Here is a 12319-nt window from a genome sequence, read left to right on the forward strand (position 1 = left end):
CGAAAAGAAGGCGTGGCCATGGGGTGGCAGGAGAGCTTTCAGGGCATCGCCACAGGGGCAGAGAAATCCAAGGCTGGATTTCCCCCAGTGCTAGTTTGGGGAAATTCCCTGGCAATCCAGTGATTTAGGACTCCACACTTCCACTGCAGGGGACACAGTTTCAATCCCTGGTCAGGGAACTAAGATTCCCACCTACCATGATGTGCAGTTTAAAAAAAAAAAGTTAATTTCTTTTCCAGGGGTCCTTCAGGGAAATACCCTCTTCTTCTAGGTGAGTCCTGGGAGCCTATGAGGCCTCTGACTGGCAGCTCCAGAATATTCCTAGTTTGCCACCCAATACACACTCATGAGTTCTTTCTCAAAGACCCTCCTGGGTAAGGTCAGCCCACTGGGGATCCCCAGGCTCCCCGACTGGCAGGGCGGGGGTGGGAGGCCTGCAGCCATCCTACAGGAGAGCCGGGGAGCTGGAAGACCTGGGCGGCCCTGGCTCTGGGACCCACTTCTTGGAGGTCTCATGAGTCCCTTAACCCCATGGGGTCCCTTCCTGTCCTCAGTGAGAGGGAGCTGAGCAGGGTTTCTCCCGCTTGGGGGAGGTGCTAATGTCCGGGTCGCCCATGGGCACGCCAGCATCCTTTCAGGCCCCAGCTGTGGGTGCCCCCCTCCCCAAATGTGGGAAGAAGGCAGAGAATGGGATGGGGCGGGAGGGGCAGCAGGGAATTCACCAGGCAGGCAGAGGGATTGAGTTCCAGGCACACTCATCAGGGGAGTCTGCTCCTTCCCCTCCCTCAGCCCTGCCTGCTGTCCTGGTCTGGGCACCCGGCCACGCGAAAGCAAGACTGAGAAGGCGTCTACCATCCTGGAGCCTCTGACCCCCCCGGCCAGCTGACGGGGTCCCCAAGTGTCTTGCCACCTGGAGAGGGAACCACCTTCCCATCAACCTCCTGCTCTTGCCTCTCCTGAGTGCCCCCCGTTTCCCAGCACTTGGCACAGGCCTGATGCAGAGCGAGCATGTAGCGAGCATGTAGCAAGCGTGATACTTCCCGGGGCAGCGCACCAACAGAAGGGCTTGGTGCCCACGGTTCCCGTTCTCTGGGGAAGGTGAGGGAAGAGGGTCTGCTCAGTTTGGCCTGGCTCCTAGGCGTCCAAGGACTGACGGCCTTCCCTGTATGAATCAGCCCAAGGAGAACGCCTGGCCGTCCTCACCCCCAGTTTAAAGGGCCCAGACCACTCTGGTTCAAGTTCAGAGCCCAGAGCAAGCCTCTTGCTGAGGGTCCAGCCCCACTGCAGACACAGAACAAAGATCCTCATCTGCGGTGCTTTATTATCATAGTCATCAGGTATAAACAAGTGGTATAAAGCTGCTCTCCAGGCAGCTCCTGTGAATAAGTAAGAGAACAGGGTAAGGAAGAAAAAGGGGAGCCGTGAATGAACCTGGCGAGCCTGGGCCCATAACTCAGCCTATGGACAGCCCAACTGCTAACAGCCACTCCTCCGGGGTCGTCACTCCTCCAGGGTCGCTGCTTCACCTCTGTTAACAGGACACAGTCAAGGTGTAAGCAGAAATGGTGTCTGACTCTTTCTGTGTGTTTCCCATGCCTGCCATAGTGCCTGGCAGGTAATAAGTGCTCAATAAACCCAATACTAGAGGATGCAAGCGGACCCTCTAAGGAGCCATGACAGCAGTTATTTACAAAGGAAAATCAGGCTTAGCAAGGTTGAGGAACTTGTTCAAGGTCACACAGCTGGTAGGCTCCGGGATCTGAACCCAAGCAGTCTGGCTCCTTAGCCTGTGCGTCTCACCAATCCACTCTGCTGCCTTCCACACACCTAGTATCAGCAAATACACACTCATGTACACACAGCACACAAAACTACCCATGTTCACATGCAACACACACAAAATGCAATTTCGATTCACTGTGCACATACACACACGTGAATGTCTAGTTGTTAGTGGTGTCTTTGGCTGGCACCCAGAACAGGGAGGACTCACCTAGAGAAGGAAGAGCTCTGTGGGCCCAACCGGCCAGCCCAGAGGTGCCCAGCCTTCACTTCCCCGCTGCCCCCTTACCCTGCCTCTAGTTCTTTTCCCTCCAGGGAGCCAAGTCCAATGCCGGGAGCCTACTGCAGCGGACAAAGTCCCGAGGGAATCTGTTGGACATGAAGATGTTGTTCTTGGACACGACGGTGATGCCTGTGTTGTCACAGATGATGCGGGGCAAGGAGATCCTGGACAGGGCCTGCTGCTGCCGCTTGCTGAACACGCCGTTGTTCTGCCACCAGAACCTGCACGGGAACACCCACGGCCACTGTGCCTGAGGCCCTCCTGGGCTTGGAAGACACCCACTGGCTGGAGCTGTTCCTGGGTGACACAGGACCACGGCGGACAGCGACCATGGCACAGGAGAGCTCCAGGCCCTCAGGCAGCCCGGGGCAGGGAGGGGGGGATTCAAACAAATAGAGCCCCACTCACAGCTGCCCGGGTGCCCCCCCAAACCCACTCCCATCCCAGCAACCTCCAGGCATCTCTAATGACAGACGGGCCCACTCCCCCATGAGACCCTGCGCCCTGGACAGGGCTACAGCCAGGCGGGCAGACGGGATCTAGGGAGTGGTGTCTCCTTTGTCCACCCAGAGAGGGACACCTTGTTAAAAAGTTTCCCCAAGGCACAGTTCAGGCCAGGTGAGAACTGGGTGTGACAGAGGACAGGCCCACGGTGGAATGAAAACAGGAGCAGTGGCCGGGTGAAGCAAAGATGGGACCTTCCAGTGGAGACTGGTGGCCCCGTGACTGCACCCGGGACCCGGAGAAACAGTGACTAAGGGTGGCATTTTCTCTCCCCGCTCCTTGACAACCACAGGTCCAGATAACTCCTTTTTGTACCCTCAACTGCTTCAGGGTACATCAGTGATGACCTTAAGGCTCCCCAGAACACACTGGAAAATCACGGACTCTTTCCAGCAGGAGGAAGCTGGGGGTCCCCCTGAGGGTCAGGGGCAGGCCCAGAGCTGCGGGGCCTCCGTCCTCACCGGTCACCGTCGCGGAGCTTCCTGAACTGGGTCCCAATGAGGCAGGCGAGCAGTGGGCCCACACGGCCTTTTTTGTTCAATGGCTCAGCCACGCCGCCTATCCAGATATCAATGTTGTTGGGCGTCTGGTACAGGGCCATCAGCCTCCTCGCCAGGTTCAGGTTCCTCAGGACTGTGCCCAGCTCACCCACCGTGTTGGGCACTGGGAGCCCACAGAAGCGCCTCCAGGCATTGTACCCTGTATGGGAGGTGCGGAGGGTGGTTGTGGGTGGGTCCCAGAAAGGCCACCCTCCCACATACAGAGTCCATGCGGGAAAGGAGGACACAAAGTGGCTGCTACCCATCTATAAACCCCCAGGGAATCCTCTGGCCTCCCCGGGAGCCTGGGCGCAGTTGGGTCTCTCCAGGAGCCTCTCTGTCTTCCCCTACCCTTCCCACTCTAAGGTAAATCCTAAATGATCATCACTCCTGCTGAGTCCAGGAACAGGAGCATCTCCTTGCCCCTGTGGAGATCTCAGACCCGCGATGGGTGCGGTGTGTCTGGAAGGATCAGCCCCATACCAGCTGTCCCACAGCACAGGCATCAGCAGGATGGTAGGCTGATCTGGGCTCCCATTCCAACTCTGTCCCTGACTCGGCTGGAGAAGCCGGGCAGGTTCAGAATTTCTCCAAGTCTTAGCTTCCTCATCAGTAAAATGGTGGTGGTTTAGTCACTAAGTCGCATCCGACTCTTGCAACCCCATGGACTGTAGCCCGCCAGGCTCCTCTGTCCATGGGATTCTCCAGGTGAGAATACTGGAGTGGGTTGCCATTTCCTTCTCCACACCAGTATAATGGAAATGATAATAATCTCTTCCCCTCAGAATCCACATAAAATGAAGCAAAATGGAATAGAATGGAGACAGGTTTTCAGGGCAGTAGGGGCTTGTTGTTATTATGGTGATGCCCTAAGTTGGGGGGTTCCAGCAACACAACGGAGATGGAAGGTGCTGGAAATGGGGCAGAGGGGCCCAGGGAGAGGTAGGGGCCTGACCTCAGGCCGCATCCTAAGAGCGAGGTTCTGAGGGTTGGGGGGCGGTGGGGAGCGGTGCCCCGGTAACTGGGGGCACTGGAGAGGACAGGCGATGCACTGGGAAGTGGGTGGGACCTGGGGGGCCCGGGCAGCCCCCTCACCAGGGAGGCCGTGGTCGCGGCTGCGCTGCATGTTGAGCGCGGGCAGGTCCAGCCCAATCCTCATGACCTGCTCAAACAGCCGCTCCCGGATCTCATCCACCGCGATTTGGTTCTGGCGGTTCAGCTTCGCAGGGGTGGCCATGAGGCCGCGCAGGATGGGGTCGATGCCACCTGGAGCAAGAGGAGCACGCCGGGGGAAGGGTCCGGCTCGGTATCGGAGCTCAGACTGCGGCGAGCCGGACCCGGGGGCAGCGGCGGACAGCGCTGAGCACACGTGGCCCCTGGCACCAAGGTCCCCCGGTGGGCAGATCCTCACTGAGGCTCTGCGGTCTCGGGGATAAAGCCATTCAAACTCGTCAGGCTCAGATGCTCCCAGCCCCTGGCCTCCTGGGTCCCTGAGGATCACAACGCACAGGAAGGAGCCAGCTCCCTGTAAGCCATCTTGCCCCACTCTCTGTTGTTCCATGTGCAAGCAGGCCGGAAATCAGATGCCCCGAGGACGGAAGGAAAGAAGATTTATTCCACCCTAGCTCCCTGGGACCAAGTCCACACCCGCCCCACCCTCGGCTGCCAGTTCACTCCCTCACTCCCGGCCGAGGTCTTGCTCACCTTCGAACACAACCCTCCAGCTGGCAAAAAAGACCCTGCTGAGCGGTACGCGGGGGTTGGGCTGCATGGGTTGGTATCGGCTGTTCAGGCGGAACATGAAGGGTTGGATGAGGGTGTGGCCGTAGCGGAAGGCATTGGTGAAGACGTTGGAAATGCGCGGGTCCACCGAGTCGTTGTAGCCGCGGTACGGGGGCAGGTACTTCCGCATGGCCTCCCGCCCCAGCACCAGGGGCAGGTAATCCCTGTAAGTGATGATCTAAAGGAAAGTCACTCAGAGTGGCCTCTCCGCTCACCCTCCCTGCGGATCTTCACTTTCTCCTGACTCGGGGGGATCCCTCCCTCGTCTGCTGCTGCTGCTGCTAAGTCACTTCAGTCGTGTCCGACTCTGTGTGATCCATAGACAGCAGCCCACCAGGCTCCCCCCGTCCCTGGGATTCTCCAGGCAAGAACTTTGGAGTGGGTTGCCATTTCCTTCTCCAATGTGTGAAAGTGAAAAGTGAAAGTGAAGTCGCTCAGTCTGTCCAACTCTTAGCGGCCCCATGGACCGCAGCCTACCAGGCTCCTCCATCCATGGCATTTTCCAGGCAAGAGTACTAGAGAGGGGTACCATTGCCTTCTCCCCTCCCTCGTCTAAGGCCAAGGATTTGCCTCCCACAGTACTGGACCTGGGTCCCACAGAGTGGGACCAAGTGGCATAAACAGGGCTCGAGTGCTTGCCTGCTGTGTGACCTTAGGCCGGTTATTAACCTCTCTGAGCCCCAGATCCTCAAATGTAAATTACAGGTAATTATGCTGCACTCTGCCTTAGAGAATTAAATAAAAGTCTTTGTGAGTCCTTTCATAGCTCTGTTGCCCTTGAGTTATTCCTGTCTCGTTTCTCTTATGTGGAGAAGGCAATGGCAACCCACTCCAGTACTCTTGCCTGGAGAATACCATGGACGGAGGAGCCTTGTGGGCTGCAGTCCATGGGGTCGCTGGGTGTTGGACACGACTGAAGTGACGCAGCAGCAGCAGCAGCAGCATTTCTCTTAACTAGCATACCAGCTCCTTGAGGGCAAGGGTTGGATCTCATTTCTCTTGAAATTACTCAGTTAGGCAACGAAATGCCTGGCTCACAGGAGGGTTCAATCTGCTGTCTGTAGACGGAGGGGAGGCAAAACGGAAAAGGGCCGCCCCAGGTGATTTCTCACAGTGAAAAGAGAGGAGAGGGAACAGACACACTCTACATTCTAGACTCTGGAATCTCCTCTCAGAGTTAAACAAATCTCATTTAAGTTCTTAGTGCCAATGGAAAACTGGCCACCCTAGCACCAGCAACTCTCTCCACTCCAAAGTTAAGAAGTATTAACAAGCAGTGTGTGTGTGTGTGTGGAGGGTGCACTCGAGTGCATGTTCATGACCTGGGAGAGGATGAGGATGCTGGAGCATCAAAACTTGGGAGAAAGGAAATCCCCTGGCAGTCCAGTGGTTTGGACTCTGTGTTTCCACTGCAGGGGGTACAGGTTCAATCCCTGGTTGGGGGACTAAGATCCCAAAAGCTAAGTAGCGCAGCCAATAAATAAATAAAGCATTTAAATATTTCCCCCTAAATTGGGAGAACACCCCTCAGGGATAAGCGAGGATAAGGAGAGTGGGTGAGCTGTGATAGAGCCGTAAAGAAGAGGGAGTGTGTAAAGGAGCCAAGAGTGACAATGTGATGAAGGAAAGGAGAAGAATTTACTGAATACCTACTGTATGCCTGGTGGGTCAGCTGCTAAGAATCCGCCTGCAGTACGGGAAACCTGGGTTCGATCCCTGGGTTGGGAAGATCCCCTGGAGAATCGAAAGGCTACCCACTCCAGTATTCTGGCCTGGAGAATTCCATGGACTGTGTAGTTCATGGGGTCGCAAAGAGTCGGACACGACTGAGCAACTTCCACTTTCACTGCGCCAAGCATTTTAGACCCACCTGTTTAAACCTGTCAGTATCATTCCTGGTAGACAGGAGAAAGGAGAGTAAGAGAGACAGTAGAAAGGAGAGCAAGCCTGGGAAAGAGGGGATGAAGGCGAGTGACCCTTATCAGGCACTTAGTATCTGCCAGGTGTTTTCATATAGCTCGTGAGGGTTAATTTGCACAGCTAAGATGCAGTAGAGGCACTTTGGCATCCCAAGTCTGCCTACCTGTATTATCACAGATGCCCAGGACTGCCTACCTGGACCATGGCTCCCACGATCTTTCGGGCTTCCTGATAGAGCCTCTCTCCGTTCCAGTGGGGGTTCAAGCGCCTGAGCTTTGTGGCCAGCCGGTTGTGCTCCCGCACAAAGAGCGTGTGCATGGAGGTGAGCTCAGGCATCTCACTCGCACGGGAGTCCCCTTGGGGAAGCAAAAGCTACTGTCATTCCTAAGACCTCCTTCCCAGAAAGGACTTGCTCTGCTGAAACTCCCTCCGGGGCCAAGGCCTCAAACGCTGCTTATTGCCACTCAACTTTTCACCCTATGCTCAGTCTGCACCCCATCCAGGAGGCCTCCCTTGATTGCCTGGTCCACAATAACAGCTCTTCAGCACTGGCCAGAGATGCTCATTTACTAAGCATCAGATCTGACACAAGACTTGCCACCTCCCCATACCTGAGACTGCTAGCACCTAGAAGACAAGGACCATGGCTTGTGCCTTTCTGCATCTGACCCTCCCACCCAACGTGCACACAAACACATGGGCTTTAACACAGTGCCTGGGACAAAACACGAGATCCATGAGCACTGCTTCATTGACATTTTCTTGATTCAGGGAAGGCCAAAAAGAGCATGCATGTTGGCTCTCCCTGTTTGCCCACCATGTCAGACACAGCACATGATCACAGCCTTTACTTGTGATAAAATTAGACGCAGACTTCCCTGGTGGTCCAGTGGTTAAGAGTCTGCCTGCCAATGCAGGGGACATGGGTGTGATCTCTGGCCTGGGAAGATCCCACATGCCATGGAGCAACAAAGCCAGTGTGCCACAGCTGCTAAAGTCTGCGTGCCCTAGAGCCTGAACTTCACAACAAAAGAAGCTGCCACAGGGAGACGCCCACACTGTGACTGGGGAGTAGTTCCCACTCACCACAACTAGAGAAAGCCTGAGCCTGGCAATGAAGCACTGAAGACCCAGTGAGGCAAAAATAAAAATTAATATAAAAAAAGAAATTTGATGCAACCTCAGAATCCTTCTTAACACAGGACTCTAGAAAGCCACTACCACCTGCTCAGAGCGGCCATTCCCACCTTTCTACATGCTAACTCTGCAGCCTGCTTGGCAGAGGGCGTCAGGGCACAGGATGTTTGAAGGCCACACCTGAGACTGTTCAAAAGAACCAAGAGTGACCCTCTGATCCCTCTAGTCCTCCCCTAGCCCTGCTCTGGACGATCAGGACCAGGCCCATTTCTGCAAGACACTGGGTTCAGTCCTCCCCAGCTCTAAAAGTCAGTGGCAAGGAAATTCCCTGAGAGTAGCTTTTCCTTCTCATTACTTGACAAGAGGTCAACACCATCCGGGCCAGGGACAGGTGACTCAACACCATGTGGAGGCGGAAGACTACTGCTCCTTCCCCTCTAGCCCAGAAAAGTCCACAGTGGGGCTGACCTTGATTCTCCTCTCCAGGGCCCAGCCAGCAGCAGCCATCATGAGGAGAGGCAGAGAGGCCAGAGAGAAGGGCCTCAGACCCGCTGCTGGGTTCATAGTTAAAAACACTGTATCAAGTAAAATTTCTGGGCACAGCCACCATCACTGCCCCAACCTTATCCTCAGGACTGCCAGTTGTCTAAATCGAAAATCCCACCCTCTTTTATTACAGGGAATCGAGGTGGGTAGGTGGTGATGTTCTGGAGCAGCTTTGTCCCACAGAAATTCTGCACTGATGAAAACATTCTACCTTTGAGCTGTCCTCTATAGAAGCCACTAGCCTGTGGGGCTACTGAACACTCGAAATGAGCACTTGAAAGGTAGCTAGCACAGTGGAGCAAGCTTGTGTTTAATTTAAGCTAAATCACATATAAATGAAAATAGCCACGTGTGCCCAGTGTCTGCCATATTGGGTACTGTTGTTCTAGAGGGTGAGGGCGCCATCCTGCTCTCTGTCCCTTTGGTTTCCTGTCCCTTGAGGATTCAGCTTTCCCCCCTTGCAGAGCCCAGATGGAAAGGGAGCAACAGAAAAAGGGCTAGATAGATGGAGCCAGGCGCCTTGGCCATCCCTGAGTCTCCTTCTTAGGTTTGAGGTTTTTTGTTCTTGTCGTTTTGGGGGTTTGTTTTTGTTTTGCCTTTCAGACTCCTTCCAACTTGTTACCAAGGCAACTGGATTCACATCTTGTGAGTTGGTGAGGGGAGCCTCTCTGAATGGCAATCTCACAAGGGGCTCTGCAATAGGCTCGCCATGGCTCCAGTAGGGGGCGCCCTGCCGGTGACTGACCTCCCAGGAAGCAGGGGATGTTCGCTGAGCGATTAGTGAGGAGGCAGGGGTCATGGTGCAGGGTGTCGAAGGGCAGCAGGGCCCGGCCGTTGTCCTGGAAGCGAGTGTTGACGGCCAGCAACCCCAGCTGGTTGGTCAGGTTGCGCAGCCTCCTGGCCAAGGGGTCCTCGCTGCCGTAGACCATGCTGGCGTCCACGAAGGACGTGAGCGCGTTGATCTGGTTGCGGATGGTGATGTTGCTCTGGGTGCAGGCCGGGCTGGAGCGGAAGAAAGGGATGCAGTCCTGCTGGTTCTTGATGCGGGGGTCATTGGGTGGGATCTGAGGTGCAGAGAGAGGCCCCGCGGGCTCGCCGCGGCCAGGAACAGAGGTCAGGAGTGGTCCACTCTCTCTGGTCCACCCACCTTTTTAGGCCCTGAATTCCCGCCGGGGAAGCAGTCTGGAACCCAGGACCAGAGCGGGTCACCCGGACAGTAAACAGCGCCCCTCGGGCCCCCTCAGCTGGCAGGAAGGCTTCTCAAGGCCCCCAGGGATGAGCCTAAGGTCCCACCGGCAGAGCGCCTCTGAGCTGGAGGGGCGGTGACTGGAGGGCATGCATGGGGGACCTGGACCCCCTGGAGGCTCGCTGACCAGTCCTCTGACCCTCCCCCTCAGCCTCCTTTGTCTCCTCTCCTCTGACTCTGTTCCTCTCTCCTCGGGTCTCTGGCGCTCTGTCTGCTGTCTCCTGTGGCCTCTTCTTTTCCTTCCCCCTTTTGTCTCTCTCTCACTGCAGTCCCTGTCTGCCTCTGTCCGCCTCTCTCTGGGACCCTCCTTCCTTCCTCCTCTCCCCTGCTACCTTCTCTGCACGTGTCCACTCTCAGGCCCGCTCCAATCCCACTACCAGGCTCTGTGTGATGTGGGCTGGGGGTGGGGGGCCCCCCGAGTGGGGAGTGAAGACGGCTGAGCCCCCCCAAGGCTTGCACACAGAAGTTTGAGGGACAGTGGGAAGGTCATCAGCCCAGGAGGGTGGGAGATGCTGGGGGTGGTGGTCAGGGCCAAGCTTGCTGGGACCCGGGGAAGGAAAGCTGGGCAGGAAGGGAGGGGGGGCGCCCTTAGGGAATGATGCCCCCCTCCCCGACCCGGCGGGCTGCAGGGTGGGTCCGGAGGAAGCACCTTGAGCGGGAAGCACGGCGGCTGCTGCAGGCAGCTGATCTCGCAGTTGATGCCGGTGAGGAAGGAGGCGCGGGCAGCTGGTTCAGGGGTGAAGTCAAGGTCATGGTCAAGCAGCTGGCCCCACTGCATGAACATGAGTGAGCGCTCCTGGTCCGGAGTCAGCTTCTCCGTGGGGAAGCGCACGATCTCGTTGGACACGGCGCGAGCCTGTGGGCCATGGGATGTCAGGGGCTGCGGTCTCAGCCAGGCTCCTCCCCCTCCGCCCGGCCGGGGCTCACCAGGGGCACTGGGAAGCCGTTGCGCTTGACCCCGGGCGTCCAGCCGAAGGGCAGTGAGAAGCCGTCCTCGTACTCCGCCGGCAGCCAGCGTACAAAGGCGCGGTTGGAAGCCCCCAGCGTGGGGCTGCGCCTGCAGGGGCGGAAATACAGGGTGCTGACTCCAGTAGTTAGGGTCCCCAGACTCCAGCCACCGCCCATCGAGGACCAGCCCCCAGCGGCCGCACCTGTTGTTGCATTGCCCGGTGATGGTTCGGTACTTGTCCTTCTCCGGGCAGGTCACCCCCAGGTCCTGGTGGGCACAGCCGCTAGTCTTGGACAGCAGGTTCAGCTGGGCCGGGGTCAGCACGTCTGTGGACCGGGCAACGTAGAAGGCAAGTGGGTGCTGAGCCCCTGTTTTCTACCCACAGCTGGGGAGCCTTGCTTGGGGGATGTGGTCTGAGGAAATAGTGTGGGGATGCTAGAATACCCCCCGGAAGGAGGGGTTGGGAGAACCATAGGGATCGACTGAGGCGCTGGCGTAGTAGCGGGAACTGTACCTGTGACGTTGAAGCGGCCTGGCCACAGGGCCCTCAGCTTCCTCTCCAGCAGGCCGAGGGCCACGTGCAGGTAGTCAGCTGCCCTCACAGCAGTCCTGGTGGCTGCCACCGGCTGCTTGAAGTAGGACAGGAGTTCCATGGGGCTGGCCGAGCCGCTGTGAAGCCGCTGCTTGATGCTGCTTGGGGGAGGGAAGGGTGAGCCCAGAGAACAGAGCGGGAGACGTTCTGCAGGGCCCCAGCCCAGAGCTGTGGGCTCGAAGGACCCAGAGCCGGGAAGCAGGTTTGTCTTTGTAAACACAGTTTGGAGCTGGGAGTCCAAAGACAAGGCCATGGGAGGCATGGTCTTGAAGATGTTTTCACACCCAAAGATAGAAAGACCGACCGGCAAGACTGACTGGCAGAAGGCCCCACCTCCAGCCACGCGTTCCCTGCTGCCTGTTCCTTCTCTGAAAGGCAGGGGACAGCCTCACCCAGAAGCCCCACCTTTCCCGCCGCTCCTTATAGGCTTTGTCCACTATCCGCTTGGCCTCCTCCATGCAGGTCAGCACCACCGAGGTCTCCACTTCCCCCGGGCCAGCTGCCCAGACCAGAGGTCAGGAGGTCAGGAATGGACCCAAAGCCCCCTTCGGGCCCCAGAGCCTGGGTGGCTTACAAGGAGGCAAGGATTCCCAGGGACTCAGAACTACCCTCAACATGCCACCTTTTCCCTTCTCTCTGAAGCGTTACCTGGAGGGGCACCCTCCGAGGGCTGGAGCATGATCAGAACCGCCAGGAGTCCCACCGGGCCCAGGAGCAGCTTCATCCCTGCAACAAGACCCCGTGCCCACAAAGTGTGCAAAGCCCACAGTGCACTGGGGAGATGAGCGCCCCACAGCCGCTTCCTCCCAGGCCCCTCGCCCCCTCCTTCTCACCCAGTCCCCCCACAGTGGGTTCTGCCTACAGACAGAGTCTAGGATCCCACCTCTGAAGTTCCAGGGCTCCACCTGGCTTTGGCATCACCTCTTAGCTGAATCTGGGCTTTTATGTCCTCCAGGCTGGAGGAGGGACAGGGCAGGTGGGTCCCGCCCCTGGAGACGAAAGTCTCTCTCCTCCCCCACTGGGGCCAGGGAGCACAGAA

The 12319-nt window shown here is 57.4% G+C and overlaps 1 protein-coding gene across 1 annotated transcript; it reads right to left on the minus strand.

Annotated features, from left to right (window-relative positions):
• Positions 1-1322: 1322 nt before the first annotated feature.
• Positions 1323-12047, minus strand: MPO (myeloperoxidase). Its single transcript, XM_043900880.1, has 13 exons — positions 11929-12047; positions 11686-11779; positions 11203-11378; positions 10891-11014; positions 10667-10796; positions 10389-10595; positions 9239-9557; positions 7006-7166; positions 4813-5068; positions 4204-4374; positions 3031-3268; positions 2072-2286; positions 1323-1528 (listed from the first exon to the last, which is right to left on the minus strand). The coding sequence occupies exons 1-12, from the start codon at positions 12002-12004 to the stop codon at positions 2079-2081; spliced, it is 2160 nt and encodes a 719-aa protein (XP_043756815.1). The 5' UTR covers positions 12005-12047; the 3' UTR covers positions 1323-1528; positions 2072-2078.
• Between the last annotated feature and the right edge of the window lie 272 nt (positions 12048-12319).

Source organism: Cervus elaphus, chromosome 5 (assembly GCF_910594005.1).
Source record: "Cervus elaphus chromosome 5, mCerEla1.1, whole genome shotgun sequence".
Lineage (NCBI taxonomy): Eukaryota > Metazoa > Chordata > Mammalia > Artiodactyla > Cervidae > Cervus > Cervus elaphus.

What these genes read in the sequence shown, in the direction of transcription:
- MPO (XM_043900880.1), bottom strand. Translation starts at nt 12,004, where the DNA reads ATGAAGCTGCTCCTGGGCCCGGTGGGACTCCTGGCGGTTCTGATCATG. An exon ending in CTCGGAGGGTGCCCCTCCAG is followed by an intron (nt 11,780 to 11,928) that starts GTAACGCTTCAG and finishes TGGTCTGGGCAG; the next exon opens with CTGGCCCGGGGGAAGTGGAG. An exon ending in ACGGCTTCCCAGTGCCCCTG is followed by an intron (nt 10,596 to 10,666) that starts GTGAGCCCCGGC and finishes CATGGCCCACAG; the next exon opens with GCTCGCGCCGTGTCCAACGA.